This window comes from Polypterus senegalus, chromosome 4 (assembly GCF_016835505.1).
Source record: "Polypterus senegalus isolate Bchr_013 chromosome 4, ASM1683550v1, whole genome shotgun sequence".
NCBI lineage: Eukaryota > Metazoa > Chordata > Cladistia > Polypteriformes > Polypteridae > Polypterus > Polypterus senegalus.
In genome coordinates, this window is record NC_053157.1 from 229,014,246 (window position 1) to 229,042,160 (window position 27,915).

Genomic DNA, 27,915 nt, shown 5'->3' on the forward strand with positions numbered 1-27,915 from the left:
TTAACTTTCTCTCACCATCTAATAGTTAATATGTGGTGTGCATACTGGTGCAATAATGGCTGCTGTCACATCATCCTTGTGAGTGCTACATATTGGTGGTGGTTGAAGTGGTTATATCGCAAGAAAAGCACAATAGAAATGTAATTATTATTATATTAGAGGTTTGACCCCAATTTTTATTATTATTAATTATTATTAATTTAAAGCTCATTTCTTATTGTGTTTTCTGACATCATTTTGCTTTGTTATGGTCTGCGGTATCATGTGTTTCTATTACTAGAGTTGCCCTAGGATTTCTATAGGTGTTTCTTCAGAGGTCATGAGCTGAGACCAGTGATCCTGCAAAGTTAATAGTCACTCAGAAAGGTAAGCTCCTTATCTGAGGTCACGGTTTCCAAAAACATTTCAGCCTTACGTTTTAATCTGTTTAGTATTCTGGTTTTGATCTTTGCCATACTTCTGACTACCATTTTTACCTCATTGGCTTTGTTTTGGTTATTAGTTTTCTGAATGCTTGGTTTCACCATTATTTGTCTTTGCTCCCAGTCAAATCAGAAAATATCTTTGCTAGTTTTCCTAGCAGTACAGCTTCCAACTGTAAGCTACAGCATGAATCATTCTTGGGTGGAGTTTAGAAAACTACTGACATGCTGGATTATGTGAATTTCCCCTTGGGATTAATAAAGTATCTATCTATCTATCTATCTATCTATCTATCTATCTGAGGTAAGAAGTTGTAAGGAACTATAAAATGTATATGCAAAAAGTTGATAAGTGTAAGAATGGGATAATAAAAGTAGCAATGGAGGTGTGACACAATAACTTGATCTACATGAAAAAGAATCTGCAAGATCAAAAAGTGGGCTGATGCTTTATGTAGCAGCTAACCCAAAGCCTTTCTGTTATATAAAATAAAAGCACTTTACCATCATCTTTATTCTTCACAGCAATGCTCCCAATATCATATTGCATCATTTTAAAGGCTGCTGTGCAAGACTGTGGAGTTAAAGAGATGTCACATGTGTCTTATCCTGTAGACCAAGTCCCATATGATTGACACCAGTTTACTATCTCCATGAGGCATAGTATACTAATTAACCAAATAGTCAATAATAGAATGACTGTACAAGCAAGACATTTTATTTTAGTGAGATTATGTTGAAAAATAAAATGTGTTTTATAGCAAATGATTTCAATGTAATTAAATTCAAACAATGTCTAGTTTCCATGACAACTTTACCATGCAACAGTTGGTCCTTTAATTAATTTGATTTATCTCCTTCCTTACTTCATTGTTGCTAATTTTTTTTCATTGTTCTTTACTGTTGTGATCCAACTGTTCCTGTCCTTGTTTTACATTTACAGGTGGGATACTCCATGGGGAAGTCATTTTTTTTTTTTTTTTTTTCTTTTTCTAAATGTAGGCATATTCCTCCGATGCTCACCGATATGCTCCTGGCTTAGAGATGTGGCTTCTGTTAGTCAGAGTGCGGCAATGAATCTGGAGCCAATGATATCTGGCTGATAGCAAATTTCTGTTTGCATTTTCTTCTCTTGTGACCTCACACTGGGGCCTGTGATTTATTTTTACTCTTTTGAGGTGTTCATCTACCTGTCCTTTGTGTTAATAATTTATTAGAGTTTTTAATATCTTCCTTCAGAGATTACTCTTATGCCTCTAAAGAGTGTAAATGAAAGGTTCACTCATATCAACACATTATGTGTCTCTTAACTATTCTACTCTGAATCTCTTCCCTGTTAGTTTCTTTGTCTTTGACAGTGACTTGAATTTCCCTTTAAATGATTGTGTTACTCTCCTCTTTGAAGGTGCAACATAATTAAGAAATCTTCTGCTCTTGAAATGACCTTACATCATTCTTGCTCTCTCATATTAAATTTATGGAAAATGATTATTTCCATGCTTCATCTGCCCCAGTCAGAAAAGCAAAACAACCATTCCCTTGTGAAATCTTCAGTGTTTCCCAAGGCAAATTGTTTTCAAACATCATTTTCCTCCATCACTTCAGCCAAATGGCTTCTGTCCTCTGTGAGTTTTTGTGTGTAAATGAAGACTGCCTCTGCGTGTGAATCCTTTGCCACACACAGAACAGCAATAGGGTTTCTCACCAGTGTGAATTCTGGTATGCATTTGAAGACTGCATATTTGTGAGAATCGTTTGCCACACTCAGAACAACAATATGGCCTTTCTCCACTGTGAACTATTTTATGCTTCTGAAGACTGCAGATTTGTGAAAAACATTTGCCACATTCTGGGCAACCATATGGCTTCTCCCCAGTGTGGATTCTTTCATGCATCTGGAGCGTACTTTTGCGTGAGAATCCTTTGCCACATTCAGAACAGGAATGTGACTTTTCCCCAGTGTGAATTCTTGTATGCATCTGAAGACTGCATATTTGTGTAAATCTTTTCCCACATTCAGAACAGCAATATGGCTTCTCTCCAGTATGAATTCTAGCATGAGTCTGAAGATGGCTTAAGCGTAAGAACTGTTTACCACATTCAGAACAGGAATGTGGCTTTTCTCCAGTGTGAATCCTGGTGTGCACCTGAAAATTGCTTACTTGTGAGAATCGCTTTCCACATTCCATACAGCAATATGGTTTCTCCCCAGTGTGAATTCTGGTATGCACATGAAGGCTGTTTTTGCGTGAGAATTGTCTGCCACATTCAGAGCAGGCATATGGCTTCTTCTCAGAATTAATGATTTGGTCGTCTTTGAAATTACATTTGCATTTAAAATCCTTCTTACATTCCTGGCAGTTACATAAATCTGCTGGCTTTAAACTGTGCATCTTTCCTTGAGTCGATCCAGAATCTCCCATATTTATCAGGTTACCATGAGGTAACGTTACTGACTTCAAAGGCTCTGATATAATTTTCTTCATATGATGAGAGTTATCACGAGGAGAATCCACATCAGATGAAGACAGGTAGCAGCTGCCAAATGCTTGCAAATCTGCTTCAAAACAAAGACAAAAATGCTTTAAGTAAGCAGTTAAAATGGCTTATCAAGGTCATTATACACTTGAACGGATCAGAATGGAAGTGGAATGTAAAGCCACTAGTTCTGTCAGGCATTGCTCTGCCAGAAAAAGGGGTATATTTGTGATACTTTGGAAATGTAAAACTCAATCACCACAAAATCACATATATTTGATATCACCCTGCGATTTATAATTGTATTATCTGATGAGGAGATGAGATCAGCAACTGCACAGCTTTTGACATCACTTATGCAATGTGGCATTGGTTTTGCTGGAAATGAAAACAGAAACATTAATATTCATTCCATCAAATTTAGATTTTTGAGACAGCAAAAAGATTTTTGCACAATTTGCATTTTATTTTTTATTTAATTTAGCTTATTTTTGCATAATGCTCTTCACTGAATGAAGTTGCAGAGGGCTATGAAAAGTTTGGAGGTAGACACCAAAGAGTACACAAAGACACAGATTTGTTTAACACTAAAATTACCAGAGCCTACTGAAAAACTTATAAATTCGTCCCACCTTAAATCGCTTCTTAAAATTGTTCACAGCTCTCCACCAGCGTCTTTTGTCGTCTAAATGTGCTGATAAAAATCAGGCTGCAAGCAGCCGGCTATTCCATCCCTTAACCGACTTAGAACGTGCACAAACCTCTCCCAGCTCATGCCTTGATTGATTTTCTGGGAGTGAAGTGGAGTTTTAGAGTGGAAACAATAGATCTTTCACAACATAAAATTTAATTATGTAAAGCAAGGTAAGCAAAAAGTCACTTAGCTTATGTAGAAATACATGGAAGAGGAAAGGAGCTCCCTAAGCATGGCCATGTAAGCCGTTATGCTTACAGTGAATGAACCTGTCCTCAGTAGTCATGTTCATGTAACACTTAAACAGCCCCCAGTGGTTGTAGCTGCAAATAATAAAGACTCGATATTTCTCAAACACTTTAAAGTATCTGAAAAATGCCACAGTGTTCTGCTATCCATTATGATCCATTGTAGGCAAAAATGTTAGTTTGAAACTTTAACACAGGCTGAAAGTCTCTATCTGGTTCTTCTTCAGAAACTTTTACATTAAACAAATATGAGCTCCAATTAAGCACAAAAAATGACAACCAAAAAAATAACATTAGAACAAACAAAAAATGCAATTTTGAAATCACTTGAGGTTGGCTATGCTCTCTATAAAAGCAAATTGATACAAGTCAATATAGGTTCCATTTTTACTACATGATATTGTAAAATGCTACAAGAAAAGCAGGGATTTTTTGTATTCTTTTAGCACATGTAATTGCATTCTATTATCACTTTTATTTTTTAATATTACTTAATGTTTTGAAAGCATTTGATAGAAACATTTAATAGAAAGAATATGATATTTGTGGTTTTGAATTAAATAATGAAAAACTGCAAATGTGGTGAGGCACAGTGGTGCAGTGGTAGCACTGCTGCCTCGCAGTAACATGACCTAGGTTTTCTTCCCGGGTCCTCCCTGCATGGATTTTGCATGTTCTCCCCATGTCTGCATGGGTTTCCTCCCACAGTCTAAAGACATGCAGGTTAGGTGCATTGTCCCTAGTGTCTGTGTGTGTGTGTGTGTGTGCCCTGCGGTGGACTGGCGCCCTGCCCAGGGTTTGTTTCCTGCTTTGCGCCTTGTGTTGACTGGGACTGGCTCCAGCAAAACCCCATGACCCTGTAGTTCGGATATAGCAGGTTGAACAATGGATGGATGAAAACTGTAAATGTTCTAATAGTTAACCAAGTCCTTGGATGCATCTGAACTGGATACAATACAGATATTTTCAAAATTACTTTTTCACTGTTTTATTTATTAGGCTCTTTACTATATGACCTGTGATTATAATAAGCATAATCAGAAATTTAATAAAATAAATAAATTATTTGTGTGGTGTAAAAGTTTGAAAGCATATTTGTTTATACATACCTTCTTTTGAAAAGTATCAATCTGGTTTCATTAAAATATACCTCTGTGCTCTGACATTTTATTCAGATATAAAAAAATAAGGGCAATACCTATGACTGTTCAAAGTTTTACCATTGCACCACCTACTTTTTTCAGGTGACGTGTAGCACATTTCTTCATCCAAACTGTCCTTAAACATCACCGACTCAGACTTCACAAGGAGATAATGCTGTTCAGGAGAGGGCCAAGTAGACCCTAAATTGGTTGCCTCCATTTTTAACGTGGACCACTTCATTAAACTGAAGTCATTTTCTGATGACATGTTTTCAGTTTCACCATTAAATGTTTTAAGGCTGATGAACACATGTTCAGAATCCTCACCTTTAATGCTGACAGTTCCCTGCTCAGCATTGTCATCGCTAAACTCAACACAGTCTTCTAGCTTGACATGAAAAGCCCTGCGTGCAAGGTGGCCAGATTCCCTATCACAGTTCTCTTCTTTAATGCAAACTATTCTTTGCTCCATGGCATCTGGTTTGTCCTGAATTATGTTTTCCTCTTTTTTATGACTTGGCCTTTCTTCTTCTCTTTACTAAGAGTCTGGGACAAACTTCACAGAGGGACATGGTGCAACTGGAAAGACAGTTTCCAATTTATCTGTGAAAAGAACAATTGACATAGTTTATTAACAAGACTAAATAAAGCAGATTATGTTACTGTTTCAAGTCAAATCAAGGTTATTGTCATGTGTACACAGTACAATGAAATTTATATTTGCATGTCTTCTCAGAACAGTTAACAATAATACAAATCTATCTAACTAAAACTCTACAGCAGTTAGGATGCAGTACAATTACTGTATGCATAATATATATTATCAAGTATTATACGAGGGCGAGTCAAAAATTATCCACACTCTGGTTATACTGAAATTTCTGTTATCAGCGCTTTCCGTAAGAGGTCCCTGTCTCCCCAGTCACTGCTGTGCAGGTGTGAGCGTGTTACGTCAGACCATTTGGTGTTCTTTGAAGTCTGAGGGTGTGCCTGGTGCCGATAATTATCAAGGACTTTGTGCACAGTATGAAGAAAGTGTTTGGTTTTGAAGAAGTGTGTACGAATGGATAGAGAACTTCAAGGAAGGTCGCACAACTGTCAGCCATGAAGAAGGAGTTGGATGCCCGTCCACGACTGATGACAACATTGAGCGTGCACGTGAAATGATTTTGTTGAATAGACGAGTGACAGTAGATGATGTGGCAAATCAGCCATGGCTCTGCCTATGCAATAATCAATGACAGACTTGGGTTTCAAAAGGTTTGTGCAAGACAGGTACCGAAACAACACACACAAGAGCTCAAACAGAAACGTTTGGATGTATTCAAAGACAATTTGGATTACTCTAAGGAAGGTGAAAGTTTCTTTAAAAGAATCATTACTGGTGGCTAGACATGGATTCAGCCCTACAAGCCTGAGAGTAAATGGCAGAGTATGGAATGGAAACATCCTCAATCGCCAACCAAGAATAAGTTCAAAAGTCAACCATCAGCTGGAAAATTGATGCTTACAGTTTTCTGGGATTCTCAAGGGCCAATATTGGAACATCATCAGGAAAGAAGATTCAACAATCAACAGTGCTTGTTACGGCAAGATGCTAAATGAAGATCTAAAGCCTAAACTTCGGACAAAACACAAAGGACTGTCATCCAAGAGCATTGTGTTCTTGCATGACAATGCATGTCCGTATACCACTGCCAACACTATTGACACTATGCAAAAAGGTGATACAGCATCCTCCCTATAGTCCTGATCTCGCCCTATCGGACTGTCACTTGTTTGGTCTAGTAAAAGATGCCCTATGAGGATGAAGATTCATGTCTGATGAAGAGGTGAAGACAGTGGTGCATTTGTGGCTTGCAGCTCAGTCTAAAACATGTTTTAATGAAGGAATACAAAAGCTTGTTGACAGATGGACAAAGTGTATTGAAATGCAGGGAGATTATGTCAAAAAATGATGTATTTATCATTTCTGAAAGTTGATTAAAATAAATTCTACAGCCAGAGTGCGGATAATTTTTGACTCACCCTTGTATATACAGAATGCATTTGTTAAGATACAATGTATTCTTAGGATTGACTATTCAGCTACTTCACGACCACTGGACAGAAATGGGGAGAAATTATACAGTAAACCCCCTGAAAAGAAGGCAGCTCTACGCAGAAGTTTCTAAAAGTTATATTTCTTTTTCCTTTGACAGACAAAATATTAATGAATTAAGAAAAGGGGTGCAGAATGACTTTTGCTACATAAAGCAGAAATTTCGAAATTTTAACCCTATACTGATATAGTCCAGTACATATCCCTGATTTACCAACAAGAAATCCTTGGCTATTTGCAGACAACCTTCACGGAAAAGTGAATTTTATTGTGGGAAAAAAATGAGAACATTGTGATGATTTTTCACATTCAGCAGTTCAAAAGAGTCATCTTAGTATTTGTCTACAGCAGTTGCAGAATAACACAGGTGGTAGTACATCCTGCTGCAAGTCACTAGCATAAGGGCTGGAGCCCTGTGTGTTTTTTTTTTCGTTTTTTTTCTGTTATTATTAAAGTTTCACACTCAAAAAAGTAGCAATATGATCAATGCTACCCATAAAGTTATAAATGAAATGTTCATGCTAAAAATATGATCTCATCATAGAAAAATATGTACTCACATTTCTTTAAAAATATAGGATATCTATTACATTTATTATTTACTTCAATATTTTTTAATATTCACACTCTCTGTTCTCACAAACAACAAACAGTTACTGCAAAATGACTCTCTTGGATCACATCTTACAACTGCCTGTGTACAGCTAGTTGTAAAAAATAGGTCTTTGAAGGTCCCAATGAGCAGAAGAAGTTCGAAATCACCAGGACTCTTCCTAGAGCTGGCCGGCCATCTAAACTGAGCGATCGGGGGAGAAGGGCCTTAGTCAGGGAGGTGACCAAGAACCCGATGGTCACTCTGTCAGAGCTCCAGAGGTCCTCTGTGGAGAGAGGAGAACCTTCCAGAAGGACACCAATCTATGCAGCAATCCACCAATCAGGCCTGTATGGTAGAGTGGCCAGATGGAAGCCACTCCATAGTAAAAGGCACACGGCAGTCCGCCTGGAGTTTGCTAAAAGGAACCAGAAGGACTCTCAGACCATGAGAAACAAAATTCTCTGGTCTAATTAAACAAAGATTGAACTGTTTGGTGTGAATGCCAGGCATCACGTTTGGAAGAAACCAGGCACAGCTCATCACCAGGCCAATACCATCCCTACAGTGAAGCATGGTGGTGGCAGCATCAAGCTGTGGGGATGTTTTTCAGCGGCAGAAACTGGGAGACTAGTCAGGATAAAAGGAAAGATGACTGCAGCAATGTACAGAGACATCCTGGATGAAAACTTGCTCCAGAGCGCTCTTGACCTCAGACTGGGGCAACGATTCATCTCTCAGCAGGACAACGACCCTAAGCACACAGCCAAGATATCAAAGGATAGGAGTGCCAAGCTTGTGGCATCATATTCAAAAAGACTTGAGGCTGTAATTGCTGCCAAAGGTGCATCGACAAAGTATCGAGCAAAGGCTGTGAATACTTATGTACATGTGATTTCTCAGTTTTTTTATTTTTAATAAATTTGCAAAAACCTCAACTAAACTTTTTTCAGGTTGTCATTATGGGGTGTTGTGTGTAGAATTCTGAGGAAAAAATTAATTTAATCCATTTTGTAATAAGGCTGTAACATAACAAAATGTGGAAAAAGTGATGCGCTGTGAATACTTTCAGGATGCACTGTATGAGAGAGATACACATTATATATATATATATATATATATATATATATATATATATATATATATATATATATATATATATAAATATACACTCACCTAAAGTATTATTAGGAACACCTGTTCAGTTTCTCATTAATGCAATTATCTAATCAACCAATCACATGGCAGTTGCTTCAATGCATTTAGGGGTGTGGTCCTGGTCAAGACAATCTCCTGAACTCCAAACTGAAGGTCAGAATGGGAAAGAAAGGTGATTTAAGCAATTTTGAGCGTGGCATGGTTGTTGGTGCCAGACGGGCCTGTCTGAGTATTTCACAATCTGCTCAGTTACTGGGATTTTCACGCACAACCATTTCTAGGGTTTACAAAGAATGGTGTGAAAAGGAAAAAACATCCAGTATGCGGCAGTCCTGTGGGAAAATGCCTTGTTGATGCTAGAGATCAGAGGAGAATGGGCCGACTGATTCAAGCTGATAGAAGAGCAACTTTGACTGAAATAACCACTCGTTACAACCGAGGTATGCAGCAAAGCATTTGTGAAGCCACAACACGAAAAACCTTGAGGCGGATGGACTACAACAGCAGAAGACCCCACCGGGTACCACTCATCTCCACTACAAATAAAAAAAAAAGAGGCTAGAATTTGCATGAGCTCAGCAAAATTGGACAGCTGAAGACTGGAAAAATGTTGCCTGGTCTGATGAGTCTCGATTTCTGTTGTGACATTCAAATGGTAGAGTCAGAATTTGGCGTAAACAGAATGAGAACATGGATCCATCATGCCTTGTTACCACTTTGCACGCTGGTGGTGGTGGTGTAATGGTGTGGGGGATGTTTTCTTGGCAAACTTTAGGCCCCTTAGTGCCAATTGGGCATCGGTTAAATGCCACGGGCTACCTGAGCATTGTTTCTGACCATGTCCATCCCTTCATGACCACCATGTACCCATCCTCTGATGGCTACTTCCAGCAGGATAATGCACCATGTCACAAAGCTCGAATCATTTCAAATTGGTTTCTTGAACATGACAATGAGTTCACTGTACTAAAATGGCCCCCACAGTCACCAGATCTCAACCCAATAGAGCATCTTTGGGATGTGGTGGAACGGGAGCTTCGTGCCCTGGATGTTTATCCCACAAATCTCCATCAACTGCAAGATGCTATCCTATCAATATGGGCCAAAATTTCTAAAGAACGCTTTCAGCACCTTGTTGAATCAATGCCACATAGAATTAAGGCAGTTCTGAAGGCAAAAGGGGGTCAAACACTGTATTAGTATGGTGTTCCTAATAATCCTTTAGGCGAGTGTATATATATATATTTATTAATAGGTCATGATCAGGCACTGCGGCCCCTCTGTCTCTGTATGTACTACTAAATATGTGTTTTAGTGAATATTTGTGTTTGTTATGTTCGTGCGAGTGTTTGAGTGAGTTTGAGCATAGTCCACCGACAACGTTGATTACAAGATATCGTCGCCACTGCCTTTTAAGATACAAAACCAAACATCATATCTTGGACCAGAGAGTTACAGATACGCTTCGGGGCCTGGGACTTCTCCACCACACTGTTACATCACCAGATTCTCCTGCTGTATCTTACCCAGTGAAGAGAAGCCAGAAGCGGTGTGAGAGAAAATGGAAGCGGGGCAAGCGTGGAGGCATCCGGGCTAGGTTAGCCACCAGACCGTACAGACCTGCGATACCATCTCTTGTTCTGGCCAATGTACGTTTACTAGATAATAAAATAGATCACATTCAGCTTCTGAGATCTGCACAGCATGATGTGAGGAACTGCTGTGTTTTTGTTTTTATGGAATCTTGACTTAATGACAACATCCCCGACTCTGCTATCCAGCTAGCTGGGCAAACATGCTATTGAGCCGACCGAGTCTTTATGGAAGGAGGTAAGACTCATGGCGGGAAGTAGGTGTTTACATTACCGACGCTTGGTGCAGAAGTACGATCGTTGTGCATAGACACTGTACTCCGCTGGCGGAGTTTATTATTATTAAGTGCCGACCCTTCTACTTACCAAGAGAGTATGCATCGATTCTACTTGTCGCTGTGTACATCCCTCCAACTGCCAATACCAGCGATAGGAGTGAGGCGCTTAATGAACTCTACCAGGCCATTAGTGATCAACAAACAGCGCACCCAGATGGATTCCTCATCACAGCAGGAGACTTCAACCATGTAGATTTAAAAGTTTTATTGCCCAAAGTACACCAACATGTGGATTTTCCTATAAGAGGAGACAACTCACTGGATTTGGTGTACACAACCTGCAAGGGAGCCCACAAGGCCTCCCCCTCTCCCACTTAGGTCTCTCTGATCACATCACTCTCCCTGGTTTAATGAAAATACTTGAGCTCTTAAATTAGAGTGTCGAAAACTGGAGCGCAGATGGAGAACAACAAAGCTACATGTATTTCAAATTGCATGGACAGAGAGTGTAAATAAATATAAAAAGGCCCTCTTTAAAGCTCGCTCAGAATACTATTCTACATTAATAGATAGTAATAATAAAAATCCTAGGGTACTTTTTAGAGCAGTGGCTAAATTAACAAATGGGAATTCAGATCAACAGTGCAAAATACCAACAGATATTAGCAGTACAGACTTTATGAACTTCTTCAATGAGAAAATTAAAAATATAAGATCACAGATCTCAGCATCACAGTACAAACCAAATACTAGCTTAGCAGACACTGTTGCACATTGCATTCAGCACTTTAATAATTTTAATCCTGTAACTCACCAGGAAGTCTTAACTTTAATTACTAAAATGAAGCCCACTACTTGTTCCCTAGATCCAGTGCCAACAAAACTAGTAAAAGTGCAATGGATGTTCTTGCAGCGACTATTCTAACCATTATCAATAGTTCATTACTGCATGGCACCGTACCTGATGCACTAAAAGTGTCAGTTATTAAACCTTTACTTAAAAAGTCAGACCTAGACCCACACATACTAAATAACTATAGGCCTATTTCAAATTTACCATTTCTCTCTAAAATACTAGAGAAAGTAGTCGCCAGTCAGCTTCAGTCACACCTTACGCATTACAATTTATTTGAGAAATTCCAGTCTGGCTTTCGACTGGTCATAGTACAGAAACGGCACTAACACGGGTTGTAAATGACATTCTGATATCCTCTGATGAAGGAAATTCCACTGTAATTATGTTGTTGGACTTAAGTGCAGCATTTGACACCATTGACCATTCTATTTTACTGCACAGGCTAGAAAATGATGTTGGGCTTACAGGCCCGTGCTCGCTTGGTTCAGTTCTTATTTATCAAATCGATTCCAGTATGTACAGAAATGTGCTGACAGTACTCCATCATTATACACAGAAGTTGAATATGGTGTCCGCAGGGCTCAGTACTGGGACCTTTACTGTTTTCACTTTACATGCTTCCACTGGGATCTCTCATTAGGAAACATAATGTTAATTTTCACTCGTATGCAGATGACACCCAGTTATACCTTTCATTTAAATCAAATGAAGTTTCTCCGATGTTGTCTTTAATTAGTTGTGTTAGTGAATTAAAGGAATGGATGAATGAGAACTACTTGTCTTTAAATACAGATAAAACAGAGATGTTAATTGTTGGAGGGAATGACGCTGATCACAGCAATATTTTGTCGTCATTTAACTCAGTTGGAATCCCAATTAATTTTACTGAATCAGCCCGCAATCTAGGAGTTATCTTTGACTCTAGCATGTCATTTAAAGCATATTACAAAGTCGTCCAAAACCTGTTTTTCCATCTTAAAAATATTAGGAAATTAAGGCGCTTTCTAAATAAACAGGATTGTGAGAAATTAATTCATGCATTTATCTCTAGTAGGATTGACTACTGCAATGCGGTGTTCACTGGCTGTTCAAACTGTTCTCTATACAGCCTCCAGTTAATCCAAAATGCCGCTGCAAGAATTATTACAAGAACAAGAAAATATGAACACATAACCCCAGTTCTTAAATCTTTACACTGGCTCCCAGTTAAATTTAGGGCAGATTTCAAAATCCTCCTTTTAACATATAAAGCATTAAATGGCCAAGGTCCAGCTTACTTGTCTGAATTATCATGACTTACAAACCTGAGCACATTAAGATCTCAAGATGCCGGTCTGCTTAGGATTCCAAGGATTAATAAAATAACAGTGGGAGGTCGAGCTTTTAGTTACAGGGCCCCTAAACTGTGGAATGGTCTTCCTGCTTCCATAAGAGATGCCCCCTCGGTCTCAGCCTTTAAATCCCGGCTGAAGACTCACTACTTCAGTTTAGCATATCCTGACTAGAGCTGCTGATTAACTGTACATACTGCATCTCTGTTGTTAGTCATTAGCACTATAACATAAGTAACATGATAATTATATTTGAATACTAACCCTCACCTATTCTGTTTCTTTCTCGGTACCCAAATGTGGCCATTGGTGCCACGGCCCACCTGCCAAGTTGTTTGCCTGCCTATGGTAAAGTCATCCCTGATGGAGGATCACAGGAATCATGGGAAAGAGGGGTCCTTTCATCGGAGCAATGTTTCAGCCGTGGCATGGCCAAATGGAGATGCAGCTAGATGGATGAGGTCTCCAGGACTCTAAAAATATCGAAACCTAATTATGTCATATCATCTACTGTTAAACCGTAATTCTAAAATTTTTATTATTATGCTGTCTTAAGGAATTGTTCTGTTGTGTATATTGTATTGTATTGACCCCCTACTTTTGACACCCACTGCACGCCCAACCTACCTGGAAAGGGGTCTCTCTTTGAACTGCCTTTCCCGAGGTTTCTTCCATTTTCCCTACAAGGTTTTTATTGGGAGTTTTTCCTTGTCTTCTCAGAGAGTCAAGGCTGGGGGGCTGTCAAGAGGCGGGGCCTGTTAAAGCCCATTGCGGCACTTCCTGTGTGATTTTGGGCTATACAAAAATAAACTGTGTGTGTGTATCACCATCATGTTGAGACCTGCATAAAAACCCAGAGTGAGGACCATCAGACCAACACAAAAGCAGATACGTGTGTGGCCAGAGGGTGACTCCAGTGCTCTGAGGGACTGTTTTAGCACTACAGACTGGAACATTTTCAAACAAGCAGCCATTTAAAATGACCACACAAATATTGAGGAGTACACTGGAGTGGTTACAGCATACATTGCAAAATGTACTGATGATGTCACCCATTACAAAAAAATCACTGTTCGTGCTAACCAGAAGCCATGGCTGGCAGGAGAGGTCCACAGGCTTCTGAGGGTCCATGATACAGCCTCTAGGGCCAGTGACACTGCAAGACTAGAAACAGCTAGAGTCAACCTGTCCAGTGGCATCAGGGAAGCAAAAAAGCAGTACAGCAAGAAAATATCTGGACACTTTAGCAACACCAGAGATGCACAGTCTCTCTGGCATGGCATCCAAACCCTCACTAACTACAAACCTCCACCACAGACTTGTGAAGGTGACATCACACTGTTTAAATGCCTAAATGACATCTTTGGCCGGTTCAAGACACAAAAGAGCAAACTGGCACAGAAAATCATTCCCATACCTGGGCGAATAGGCCATACGTCTGGCCCAAGCCAGCGTGAAGAGAACCCTTTCTAGGGTCAACCCACGGAACGCAGCCGGACCAGACAACATACCTGGTCATACTTTGAAGGATTGTGCTGAAGAGCTCAAGGATGTCCTTGCTGACATCATTAACATCTCTCTGGACCAAGCTATTGTTCCTACATGTTTTAAAGTCACAACCATAATTCCTGTCCCTAAAAAGTCCCTCTCGTCTAACTATAATGACTATCGGCCCGTAACACTGATTTCCACCATCATGAAATGTTTTGAGCGGCTGGTTATGCAGAGCATTAACTCCATTCTTCCCCTCTCCCATGACCCGTTTCAGTTTGCATACAGGTCAAACAGGCCCATAGAGGATGATCATTCTGCTGCTCTCCATCCAGCCCTCACCCACCTGGACTCAAAAAACTCCTATGTGCGAATGTTGTTCTTAGATTTTAGTTCAGCATTCAACACAATCATTCCCCAGCAGCTAATACAAAAACTCAGCCACTTGGGACTCAAGATCTCTCTCTGCAACTGGGTGTTGGACTTTCTTTCAGGGAGGCCACAAAATGTGCGAGTTGGCAATAATACCACTAAGACCATCACGTTGAGCACAGGGGCCCTACAAGGGTGTGTGCTCAGCCCGTTGCTCTTTACTCTGCAGACCCACGACTGCATACCAATCTACAGTTCCAATCACATTGTCAAGTTTGTGGACGATACAACCGTAGTTGGCCTCATCACCAATAATAAAGAAGCCAACTATACAAACGAGGTAAGCTAGTTGGACCAGTGGTGTAAAGAAAACAATCTCTTTCTGATTGTGGGTAAGACCAAAGAGATTGTGGTCGATTTCAGGAGAGGTCATCCACAGCACCCCCCACTGACCATTGATGGTGTAACTGTGGAAAGGGTGAGTAGCACCAAGTTCCTGAGGACGTACATCTCCGAGGACATCTCCTGGTCAGATAACACCACATCACTGGCCAAGAAAGCTTAAGTCTACTCCCTACGCAAACTGAAGAGAGCACAAGTTCCTCACCCCATCATGTGCTCTTTCTACCGGGGCACAGTAGAGAGCATCCTCACTAGCTGAATCCCTGTATGGTATGGAGGCTGTACTGCCTCCTGTAGGATGTCCCTGCAACGCATAATGGATGCAGCCAGTAAGATCATTGGTACCCTACTGCCTCCCTCAAGAACATTTTCCACACCCGCCTCATCCGTAGAGCCATTAGCATTACTGGGGACTCTTCCCACCTTACCTCTTCAGCATCCTGCCTTCAGGGAAAAGGTACTGGAGCCTCTAGGCCCGCTCCACAAGACTGTCAAACAGCTTCATCCACCAAGCTGTCAGGATGTTGAACTCTGTTCACTATCTTCCCCCCTTGCCCCCTGCCCCTGGACCGTAACAAGAGTCATTATTATTATTATTATTCATATTATTATTATTATTATTATTATTTACCAAGTACCCTACTTCAGCTGGTATTATATAAAGACTCAAAATTATATTTGCTGCTTACTGTCTGTCTTTTGTATATCTCATAAGCGACTCTATAATGCACCTTCTCACTTTTTTACTGTAAGTTGCTTTTGCACTGCTGATTATTTCACATTGTACTAAGGTTTACTTTACAAGTTCTAATTTTATTTATCTTATGTTATACTTCTAAAATATAAAAAGTATATATTTTATTGTACTATGAAGATGAGAGAGAAACAGTATTTCGATTCTTCTGTATGTTCTGTACATATAGTGAATTGACAATAAAAGGCTATTTGATTTGATTGATTGATTTGATATGTACTTTATGTATAAATATGTCTGAAGTAACATACTAAATAACAGCCAGCATGGGTTTATGAGAGATAAATCCTGCCAAACCAATCTTTTAGGTTTTTTGAACAAGCAACTGCAATAGCTCACAAAAGTAAAGCATACTGTACAACATCATTTACCTAGATGTTGAAAAAGCCTTTGATAAAGTCATCCCATACCAAAGACTAATTCTAAAACAAGAACCCAGAGGCATCAGAGGTAACCTATGAAACTGCATTTCTAGTTGGTTGACCATTAGGAGACAATGACTACAGATAAGAGAAGAACATTCCATGCGGAGTGAGGTCATCAGTGGAGTCCCTTGTCCTTGGACCATTACATTTTCTAGTTTATATTATTAACATAATATAGGTATAGCAAGTAAACTTGTGAAATTGCAGATGATACTAGGAGGCAAAAAAATAAATTAGAAAGATTTGGACAAGCTTCAGAACTGGGTGAACAGTTGGAAAATGCAGTTTTGATTTGGAAAAATTAAAACTGCTACACATAGGCAAATGTAACATCAGTTATAAGTACATGATGGAAAACACTGTCATACAGGAAGCACCGTTTGAATTATTACATGGATGCAACCCCGGAGTATACTGGACATGTTAAAAGAAGGATGGGAGGAAAGGGGGCAAATAGTTTTTCACACCACCTCTGAATGGCTGAAGAAAAACAAAATGAAGACTTTGGAGTGGCCTAGTCAAAGTCCTGACCTGAATCCAATTGAGATGCTATGGCATGACCTTAAAAAGGCGGTTCATGCTAGAAAACCCTCAAATAAAGCTGAATTACAACAATTCTGCAAAGATGACTGGGCCAAAATTCCTCCAGAGCGCTGTAAAAGACTCATTGCAAGTTATCACAAACGCTTGATTGCAGTTATTGCTGCTAAGGGTGGCCCAACCAGTTATTAGGTTCAGGGGGCAATTACTTTTTCACACAGGGCCATGTAGGTTTGGAATTTTTTTCTGCCTAAATAATAAAAACCATCATTTAAAAACTGCATTTTGTGTTTACTTGTGTTATATTTGACTAATGGTTAAATGTGTTTGATGATCAGAAACATTTTGTGTGACAAACATGCAAAAGAATAAGAAATCAGGAAGGGGGCAAATAGTTTTTCACACCACTGTATATATATATATATATAAAAATATTTGGACAGAAACAACTTTTTTCTAATTTTGGTTCTGTACATTACCACAATGAATTTTAAGTGAAACAACTCAGATGCAGTTGAAGTGCAGACTTTCAGCTTTAATTCAGTGGGTTGAACAAAATGATTGCATAAAAATGTGAGGCAACTAAAGCATTTTTTAACACAATCCCTTCATTTCAGGCGCTCAAAAGTAATTGGACAATTGACTCAAAGGCTATTTCATGGGCAGGTGTGTTCAAGTCCGTCATTATGTCATTATTAATTAAGCAGATAAAAGGCCTGGAGTTGATTTGAGGTGTGGTGCTTGCATGTGGAAGATTTTGCTGTGAACAGACAACATGCGGTCAAAGGAGCTCTCCATGCAGGTGAAAGAAACCATCCTTAAGCTGCGAAAACAGAAAAAACCCATCTGAGAAATTGCTACAATATTACGAGTGGCAAAATCTACAGTTTGGTACATCCTGAGAAAGAAAGCAAGCACTGGTGAACTCAGCAACGCAAAAAAACCTGGACGTCCACGGAAGACAACAGTAGTGGATGATCGCAGAATCATTTCCATGGTGAAGAGAAACCCCTTCACAACAGCCAACCAAGTGAACAACACTCTCCAGGAGGTAAGTGTATTGATAGCCAAGTCTACCATAAAGAGATGACTGCATGTAAGTAAATACAGAGGGTGCACTGCAAGGTGCAAGCCACTCATAAGCCTCAAGAATAGAAAGGCTAGATTGGACTTTGCTAAAGAACATCTAAAAAAGCCAGCACAGTTCTGGAAAAACATTCTTTGAGCAGATGACATCAAGATCAACCTCTACCAGAATGATGGCAAGAAAAAAGTATGGAGAAGGCGTGGAACAGCTCATTATCCAAAGCATAGCACATCATCTGTAAAACATGGTGGAGGCAGTGTGATGGCTTGGGCGTGCATGGCTGCCAGTGGCACTGGAACACTAGTGTTTATTAGTAATGTGACACAGGACAGAAGCAGCCGAATTAAATCTGAAGTGTTCAGAGACATACTGTCTGCTCAAATCCAGCTAAATGCAGTCAAATTGATTGGGCGGTGTTTCATGATACAAATGCACAATGACCCAAAACATACAGCCAAAGCAACCCAGGAGTTTATTAAAGCAAAGAAGTGGAAAATTCTTGAATGGCCAAGTCAGTCACCTGATCTAAACCCAATTGAGCATGCATTTCACTTGAAGACTAAACTTCGGACAGAAAGGCCCACAAACAAACAGCAACTGAAAGCCGCTGCCGTAAAGGCCTGGCAGAGCATTAAAAAGGAGGAAACCCAGCATCTGGTGATGCCCATGAATTCAAGACTTCAGGCTGTCATTGCCGGCAAAGGGTTTTTCAACCAAGTTTTATTTTGGTTTATTTCCAGTTATTTAATTTGTCCTATTACTCCCCTGAAATAAAGGGATTGTGTTATAAAAATGCTTTAGTTGCCTCACATTTTTATGCATTTTTTTGTTCACCCCACTGAATTAAAGCTGAAAGTCTGCACTTCATCTGCAACTGGGTTGATTCATTTAAAATTTATTATGGCAAAGTACAGAACCAAAATTTGAAAAAAGTTGTCTGTGTCCAAATATTTATGGACCTAACTGTATACTAGCAAAATACCCGTGCTTCGCAGTGGAGAAATAGTGTGTTGAAGAAGTTATGAAAAAGAAAACGAAACATTTTAAAAATAATGTAACATGATTGTCAATGTAATTGCCGTAGGCTTATTTTAGTATTGAGATTGAATTTGATGATTGCAAAGAGTTTAATTTATGATTGTAAATGTTGTGTATGAGAAATGCACATTTTTAGGATGTAAGGATCTCTTTGTAAATGATGTTTGCATTTCTACCCTTGGACTGTAAAATGACCAAGCTGTCTGCTGAGCTTACTCTTGAGCATGCAACATACAGTTGGCCATGTGAGAAGCAATCTTGTGTCAAATCAATGGTGACCATTTTTTAGAGTCTGGCCCTGTGACTTATTTGTCATAGCAAGACAGACCCTTACTGGAAATTGGAGGTGTTTGAATTGGAATGGGATGTCAGAAGGCATGAGAGGGATGCAAAGAATAAATACAGTCTCCCCTGAGCCAGTTCCAGTGAAGACAGTTGCCTCGATGAGGTTCTTGTGCAGAGATTTGATCTGAAGCCTGGTGCCGTTACACAGTTTTTTGGTGGTTGTAAGTTTTGTAGTAACATCATTGGTGCACCGACCTTCAAACGCAGAGTATGTGGAGGCATGCCCGGAAGAATAAGAGTGTGAAGAAACTAAATGAAAAGGCAAGAGTCACCAGCAGGAAAAAGTGAAGCAAGGCGAACAATAACAGGCTTGAAGCGGTGGACAAAAGAAGAAGAAGGGAGTGGTGAGCACAACGAAGAGCTGAGGAAAATAAGGAAGCGAGTGAGGAGGCACATGATCGCGGGATGTCGTTAATGTATATTGGCAGGGAGCCAACCACGAGGTATGTGCGCGGACAGCGGCCATGCAGAAAAAGGAAAAAGGACTGGGGGCAGTCCTTGTGCATCTCTGCCGTGAAATAAATCCTCTGTCAAAGGAAATAAGGAATGAAACCGCCAAAGGTCAGTTCCGAAAGGTCCTTACGGCATAATGGTGAGAACCGCCAAAAAGAAGATGTTATTTTCGAAAGTTCATTACAGTCCACAGGGTGAAATGAAATATACTTAACATCTGTATGTACAGTGTAAAGGATGAACATGGGAAATCTGGGCTTCCTACATATATTGGAAGTCACAGAAATAGTGAGGATGGGTTTCCCCTATCTATATATATACAGTTTAGGGGGTACACCCATTTCCCCCCCATGGGTGTTGCAATTGGACATGAAACATACCTAACTTTCGTAAGTACACTGCAAGGAATGAGCATGTGAAACTTCAGCTTCCCACCTACTTGGAAAGTGGAAGAATTAGTGAGGAGTTAGTGAGGGCTTTGCCCTTTATATGTATAGATATACAGTAATCCCTCCTCGATCGCGGGGTGAAAATCTACAAAGCAGAAACCATATGTTTGTATGGTTATTTTTATATATTTTAAGCCCCTATAAACTCTCCCACACTGTTTATAAATATTCCCCACACAGTTATACAGCATAAATCCTTTGTATTCTCTTAGATATTAGGTAAGATTCATTGAAATTATTTATGTAAACACACTGTTTATATACAGTAAAACCTAAATATTATTTTAAAGATATCGAGTGTCTCCGATATCACATATGTTACAGCCATTACGACAGACAGGAGACCAGCAATAAATACGTACAATACAAGAAAAACTGTATACAGTAAATGTGTGTACAGTGACACTAAACGTACGTACATGCACTAAGTACTGTAAGTAGAAAATGAATTATGTTTACTCACCAACAATGACATGATGACTGGTCCGATAACAATGAGTTTAGTTTTACTGCACAACAAAGGAGAGCATTACAGCTCTTCTAAAGGAGTCTCTTCAGGCGACTGTGTAGCACCGCCATTGTTCTTCTTCTGGCAGTCTTCAATCCAAATCCCTAAAGCAGATTCCATCCAGACTACTGCCTTATTACATCCACTTACAACTCGTATTGCACCCTGGTTAAAAGGACACTGCGGCCGTAGATCTTATATTCCTTTCCTACTTTTTAAATAAAAAGAATTGTAGCCTCATTGATGCCGTAATGGCATCCTACAGCACTGTAGCTTTTCACTTCCTTCAATATATCCAAAACTTTTACCTTTTCGGCAATCGTTAACATTTTCCGTTGGTGCTTGGGCACGGTCCCTGAAGCAGTAGCAGATCGTAGATCATTTTGGAGCCATAATGAAGGGCTTGACTACATACAAAGATAAACACAAAAGTGCACAAAAGTTAACTCTTTACACAGTGAAACACGTTGATGCTGAATGAGCGAGATGAGACTTCTTGGCTAACTCCGCGTAATCGAATTCAGCGCTCCGTCACTGAGCCATTCAGCACACAGGAACTTAACTGTGTGCTCTATTGGTTAGCTTCTCGGCCATCCGCCAATAGCATTCATTGTATGAAATCAACTGGGCAAACCAACTGAGGAAGCATGTACAGGTAGTAAAAAGACCCATTATCCGCAGAACCCGCGAAGCAGCGAAAAATCCACGTTATATATTTAGATATGCTTACATATAAAATCTGCGATAAAGTGAAGCTGCGAAAGTCGAAGCACGATATAGCGAAGGATTACTGTACAGGTGAAATTCAGTTACAATGAATATCTTTACAACAAAATTTTCATTACAGCGAAATATTTTTATGGTCCCAACAGTTTCCCCATATGACACGAGTCAATAGAAAGCTCGTTACTACAAAGTACATTCAGCAGATACTTTCATTACAACAAAGTGACCTTGAAATGATTGAATGAATCATCCACAGAGCAGTTAGTTTTGTGGCCACAGCTCAGTTGCACACAATGATCCCCAAACAGAAACATTGTAATTTTTTTTTTCTTTCTTCGAACTTTGCTCGCACTGTTTTTTGCTCTTTTTGTTTTTGGTGGTTTTCAGTGATACCTTTTGCTTTTTGTTCGTCAACATTTTAAAAACATTCATTGGAATTTAACTCATTGCCACCTTCCTATAGAAACGGCAGACACGAAAAAATGATAAAAGTTCATATTAGAGAAAAAAATATACATTTTTGCAGCTCTCAATTGCAGCAAAAAGAAAAAAAACGTTGCCAGTGAATTCAGAATTTTGTCGTTGACACTGACCGAGCAAAAAAAGAAGAAAAATCTCCGGTTGGAAATGTATGCAAACTGCTGCATTTGAAGACGCCAAAAAAGCTGTTCTTATGTGGTTCAATGATGCTTGTTCAAGAAACATTCCTATTAATCCGGCACTCATACAAGAAAATATGAGGTTTCTAAACTCTCTTTGGACCTCCCCAAACTGGACGACACGCCGAAGAGCATCTCTAAGTGCGATCACCGAGTTTGTGGAAGACTTTTTATCTGTTGCCAGGGCAACATCTGGCTCACAGCTCTGGGGTGGCTCTTCACAGAAGCAAACAGAAAAGATCTTGATGAGTGAGGCATGGAACAGTATTACTTGGCCACTAACCTGGCCACAACCCTGCCTGACTGCTGTGTCTGAGTATAGGAGAGTGTCAGGTCCCGCTACAATAAATAACAGTGCTATTCCTGTTTCAAGCTGGTTTTGCTAAAGTACTGAGACTAAGCCTCGTGTTTTGGGGTGCAAAACAAGGACTTAGAGTGCCCACGATCTTTTAGGATTCGGTTCTGTGGCGTCTCACTGCAGCGTTGTGAGCCTACAGTTGCCCTGCCCCGACAACGGACAAACAATCTTCCACAGATGCAGCAATCGCGCTTCGGGACGCATTTCAGCAAGATGTTCCTGTTTGGGGATCCCACAGAAAACTCACAATATGAAGAAGAAGAAGAAAATGATGATTTGGCTTCTGATTGATAACTGTGCTGCCCAAAACAGGCTTCTGCATTTAGATAATGTTCAGGTTGAATTCCTCCCACTCAATTGCACAGCAGTGCTTCAGCCATTGGGTTTGGGCATCATTGGCACCCTGAAAGTGTATTATTGCAAGGAAATTATGAAAAACAGTCCAGGTTGAAACCGAGATATTTTCATTAAACAAAGTACCATTTCACAAGTCTTGTTTTCCCAATCACAATCCTTCCTTCTCCCCTTCCTTTTCTGATCCCTCCTTTACTCCTCAAGGGGAGTATTGTCTTCTTCTTCTCAAGTCCAATTCCCTGGGCCAAGTGAAGAGCTCTCTTTTATCTCCAGATCATTGAGTAATATATATATATATATATATATATATATATATATATATATATATACACACAGTACAGTGTCACATATGCACATCCATCAAATTCTAGGCTCAACCGAGATAAACAATACCACCCCATGACACAGGGGGATGCAATCACTAACAGTGTAATTTCCGAGAAGATACCCAATAAGGGCAATTGACTTAGCCCCTTCTGGACAGAGAACTATAAAACTGAGGTACTACTGGAAAGTGACGTCTCATTTGGAAGAAGATTCACCAGAGAAGCACTAACATAGACTGACCGCTCAGACGGGCATCTGCTTACCAATTTTTTGTTTAGCTGCAATATAGAGCATTGCTTCTTTTGTTTCTGAACGCATGAATACATTCAGTCCACCATGGAAAAGGAAATGAAGCAACATATTAATTTCCTGGACATCTCCATTGAAACAGGGAATGACACTGCCTTAATTTTGAGTGTTTATCACAAGGAACATCAAAAACACCGACAACATGCATACAAGATCATTGCAATGCTGTCAGGAGGAAGGACCCATGATCTCTGATATTTGCACATACAATTTCAACTGGATACATATTCAATTGGGGCATAGTGCACGTAAAATTCAGGGAGTGCCAGAGAGCTGACTGTGGCTATCCAATGAAAACACCATTAACAGAAATTTGGACATAAACTCAAAAAATGCAGGTTTGAAAAGAAGAACATGCAAATAATAAATAAACCTTTAGAACCAACACCTTATTGATCCACCCCTACTGCACTAACACCCTTTTCATTTGCTATATAGTACCTATAATTCCTGTATATCTAATCATTTTCCTCTGATGATGATACCTGGTAGGTTGTTGAAAGTTATGAATAAAAAAAATATATATATATTTTAAGATATGTTATTCATTTTCTCCCTTTGTGGATTACTAGCTACAAAATATACATATACAGTATGTTGTATATAAAACTGCTAAAAAAACTTAAAAGGAACACTATAAAAACACATCAGATATCAATGGGAAAAAATCCTGCTGACTATTTCTACTACTATCGACTAATATGGTAATGTGTTAGGAACAAAATGATAGCACATTGATGGAAATGAAAATTATCAACCTACAGAGGGCTGAATTCAAAGACACCCCAAAAATGAAAGGGAAAAAATGATGATGCAGCAGGCAGACTCGTCCATTTTGCCAAAATTTAATTGCAGCAACTGCAAATCATATTCAATAGTTTGTATGCATGCCTGACAACGTCCTAATGAGACAACGGATGGTGTCCTGGGGGATCTCCCCCGAGATCTGGACTAGGGCATCACTGAGCTCCTGGACAGGCTAATGCATCAGATTGACTGCAAGAAAATGTCCCACCCAGAGGTGTTCTAATGGATTGAGGTCAGGCGAGTAAGCATGGGGGCGAGTGAGCATGGGGGCCAGTCAATGTGATCAATTCCTTCATCCTCCAGGAACTGCCTGCATACTCTCGCCAAATGAGGCCAGGCATTGTCATGCACCAGGAGGAACCCAGGAGCCACTGCACCTGCATAGGGTCTGAGAAGGGGTCCAAGGATGTCACCCCGATACCTAATGGCAGTCAAGGTGCCGTTGTCTAGCCTGTAGAGGTGTGTGTGTCCCTCCATGGATATACCTCCACAGACAATCACTGACCCAACACCAAACTGGTCATGCTGAACAATGTTACAGGCAACGTTCTCCACAACTTCTCCAGAGCCTTTCACGTCTGTCACGTGCTCACGGTGAACCTGCTCTCATCTGTGAAAAGCACATGTCATCCAACAGTGGTGGACCTGCCAATTCTGATATTCTATGGCAAATGCCAATTAAGCTCCACGGTGCTAGCTGGGCAGTAAGCACAGGGCCCACTAGAGGACATAAGGCCCTCAGGCCACCCTCATGAAGTCTATTTCTAATTGTTTGGTCAGAGACATTCACACCAGTGGCCTGCTGGAGGTCATTTTGTAGGGCTCTGGCAGTGCTCATCCTGTTCCTCCTTGTCCAACGAAGCGGATACCTGTCGTTCCTGCTAATGGGTTAAGGACCTTCTATGAGGGACCTTGTCCAGCTCCCCTAGAGTAACTGCCTGCCTGTCTCCTGGAATCTCCTCCATGCCCTTGGAACTGTGCTGGGAGACACAGCAAACCTTGTGGCAATGGGAGGCACTAATTGATGTGCCTGTCATCCAGAAGAAGTTGGACTACCTGTGCCACCAAACTCTGTAGGGTCCTCATGCTACCAGTAGTGACACTGACCATAGACAAATGCAAAATGAGTAAACAAAACAGACCTGAATGTCAGTGGCCTCCACCTGTTAAACTATTCATTCCTGTTTTGGGGGGTCATCTCATTGTTGACCCTCTAGGTCACCTCTTGTTAATTTCATGAACACCAAAACAGCTGAAACTGATGAACAAGCCCCTCTGCTACTTAACTGACCAGTCAATAGCTCAGAGGTTTCATTGACATGATGCTATACTCCCTATTAAAAAGTGTACCTTTCATTTTTTGGGCAGTTTATATATATATATATATATATATAGTTACACACACGTGATTATGGGGCAACTGAAGGGCCCGATGGGGTGCAAAAAACACACCATAGTGGGGTTTAAGGCAGCATATTAATGCTCTTCTCTTTTCATCACCTTGAATTCCATACCAGAAAACATTGCTCCGTCTCATAAAGAAACTTCCATGTTTTCGCCTATCCAGCCCTGTCACTTCCCGTCACCCTCTGATGATATCACCTCCTTCATCTTCTCCCTACGTCAACAGTCCTTCCGCCATCTTCCAGTTTAAAGCATGTAATGTCCTCTGTTTGTATGAACTCAGTTGTCAATTATTTCAGTGCATACTGAATTATTTTTTGATACAACAGTACACGGGGACGGTTCCCCAACCCTTTATCTGTTTGCTTCTCACATTTATTTATTCACTATATATATGTGTGTGTGTGTGCGTTGTGACGGACAGCCGGGTCGCCTCTGTTGCATACGTCCCGGGGAAGCCACCATGGACCGTGCAATACCTTCCCGGGGCGCCTGGGGGCAGTCTCCCTGGCCGTGGGTCCTTCCTCAGTCTCCCCCGGGGCTTCATGGGACATGGAGTCCACCACGCCCGGTTGGGAGATGGGGTGGCCGCTAGGGGGTGCTGCGGAGAGCGAGCCGCCACATCGGACGACTTACCAGCCCCACCCGGAGGTGCAATTAAGGCCAGCTGGTCAGGCACCTGGAGCACTTACGGGTGGGCTATAAAGCAGGCAACCGCCCTCCATTCGGGGCCAGAATCGAGAGGAAGAGGACGAGGTTGCCGAGGAGGAGGAGGAGGAGGAGGAGGAGGGGGTATGGCGGCGGCGGTGGCGGTGGTGGCAGTGGTGGCAGAGAGGGTTGTGAAGAATTGTGCTTTGGAACTGTGTTGGGCCTGTGGGACACGGGGAAGACGTGCCCCTGGGCTGAAGGAAAAAAGAATAAAGCCTGTGTGTTTTATACACGTTATATAGCACCTTTTTTACAGCGTGTATGCGTATTTTTTGCATAATGATTTATTTTAACATTTTATTTTTATAATCATTGTGTAAAGAAGTAGGTTCAAATGTGGAAGTGCTCCTAACAGGAATAATTTCAATTTTTATCAAACTGGGTGTAAAAGAAAAATCATGAATTCAGGCTTGACTACAAACTTACATGAACTGAATAAATAAATTAGTGAATCATTTTTAATGAATGAGAATAGGTCATATGGTTTAACTGTAATGACTATGTAAATACATTTAAAATAAAATCACGTAAACTCATTGGATATTAGTACCTTGCCTCTGTCACTTATTAACACGTTTTAAACAGTTTGTCTGAAAGGAAAAACGTCCAGATTGTTTCAGTAAGTCCTCCACTGGATGTGGAGTCTAAACAGTATTCAACGGTTTAAAGATGTACTCCAGGCTTTGCGGACTAAACGGGTAGTGCTTATTAGTGTCTGTGAGGCCTGCACGTTCTTCTTAGGTATTCCGGATTTCGCCCACATCCCATAAAATCAAGTGTGAAAGGACTTTAATTTTGCCATGTGTAGGCATGTGTACATCCAATAAACTGTTGTCTACTTCGTCAAAGAATGTCTTCTATCTGTACTCAATTTTGACAATCTAGGCTCTGCCCTCCTAAAACCGCTAAATTGGGTGCAGTTAAACCTTAGCACTCAACACTGCCTAGAAATATAATAGTCACAAACTCCCACAATATGGCGTGAACGTCAGGCAATATATACTATGCAAGTTTCTGAGGCAGCAGATTACGAGTGGACAAGCAAATCTGTTGGGAGTGACACTACTTACGCAATCGGTTCACAGCACCGATGACAGATACCTTATTACTTGAGCATTTCAAGTCACTGCCCAGTGACAGCGTGCACGTTTTTATCATCGACGTTAATTCACACCGTTAATCGATTACATTTTTTAATACGGCATTTTCAAAAAGTCACTGCACGCGAGGAGTACAGCGGCCTTTTGTGTTTCCTCAGGCGCAGTAACTTTAAGAATCAGATATCCGCGGTCCTCGCGGGGGATTCTGCAGAACAGGTGCGTAACATTACCTTTCACGGGCGCTCATCTCCTTCACAGTCGCACGAATCTGCTTAGAGGACCTGCTGGCCAACTCGCACACCACACCAAACGGTTTAAACTGTATTCTTAATGCATTTCTTCTATTTTAGTTTAATGGAGTTGAAATATACACAAGAATGTGTGCATCATCGCCACCTTCTGGACTG

At 40.4% G+C, this 27,915-nt stretch overlaps 1 protein-coding gene across 3 annotated transcripts; it reads right to left on the reverse strand.

Annotated features, from left to right (window-relative positions):
• Positions 1-1,118: 1,118 nt before the first annotated feature.
• Positions 1,119-27,871, reverse strand: LOC120528103 (zinc finger protein 239-like). Of its 3 annotated transcripts, none has more exons than XM_039752133.1 (3): positions 27,739-27,871; positions 5,312-5,587; positions 1,119-2,979 (listed from the first exon to the last, which is right to left on the reverse strand). In XM_039752133.1, the coding sequence occupies exons 2-3, from the start codon at positions 5,454-5,456 to the stop codon at positions 2,024-2,026; spliced, it is 1,101 nt and encodes a 366-aa protein (XP_039608067.1). In that variant the 5' UTR covers positions 5,457-5,587; positions 27,739-27,871; the 3' UTR covers positions 1,119-2,023. The 3 variants fall into 3 exon arrangements, with proteins under 3 accessions (XP_039608067.1, XP_039608065.1, XP_039608064.1); XM_039752131.1 differs by having other exon boundaries at positions 5,078-5,587; XM_039752130.1 differs by having other exon boundaries at positions 1,119-2,982; positions 5,078-5,587.
• Between the last annotated feature and the right edge of the window lie 44 nt (positions 27,872-27,915).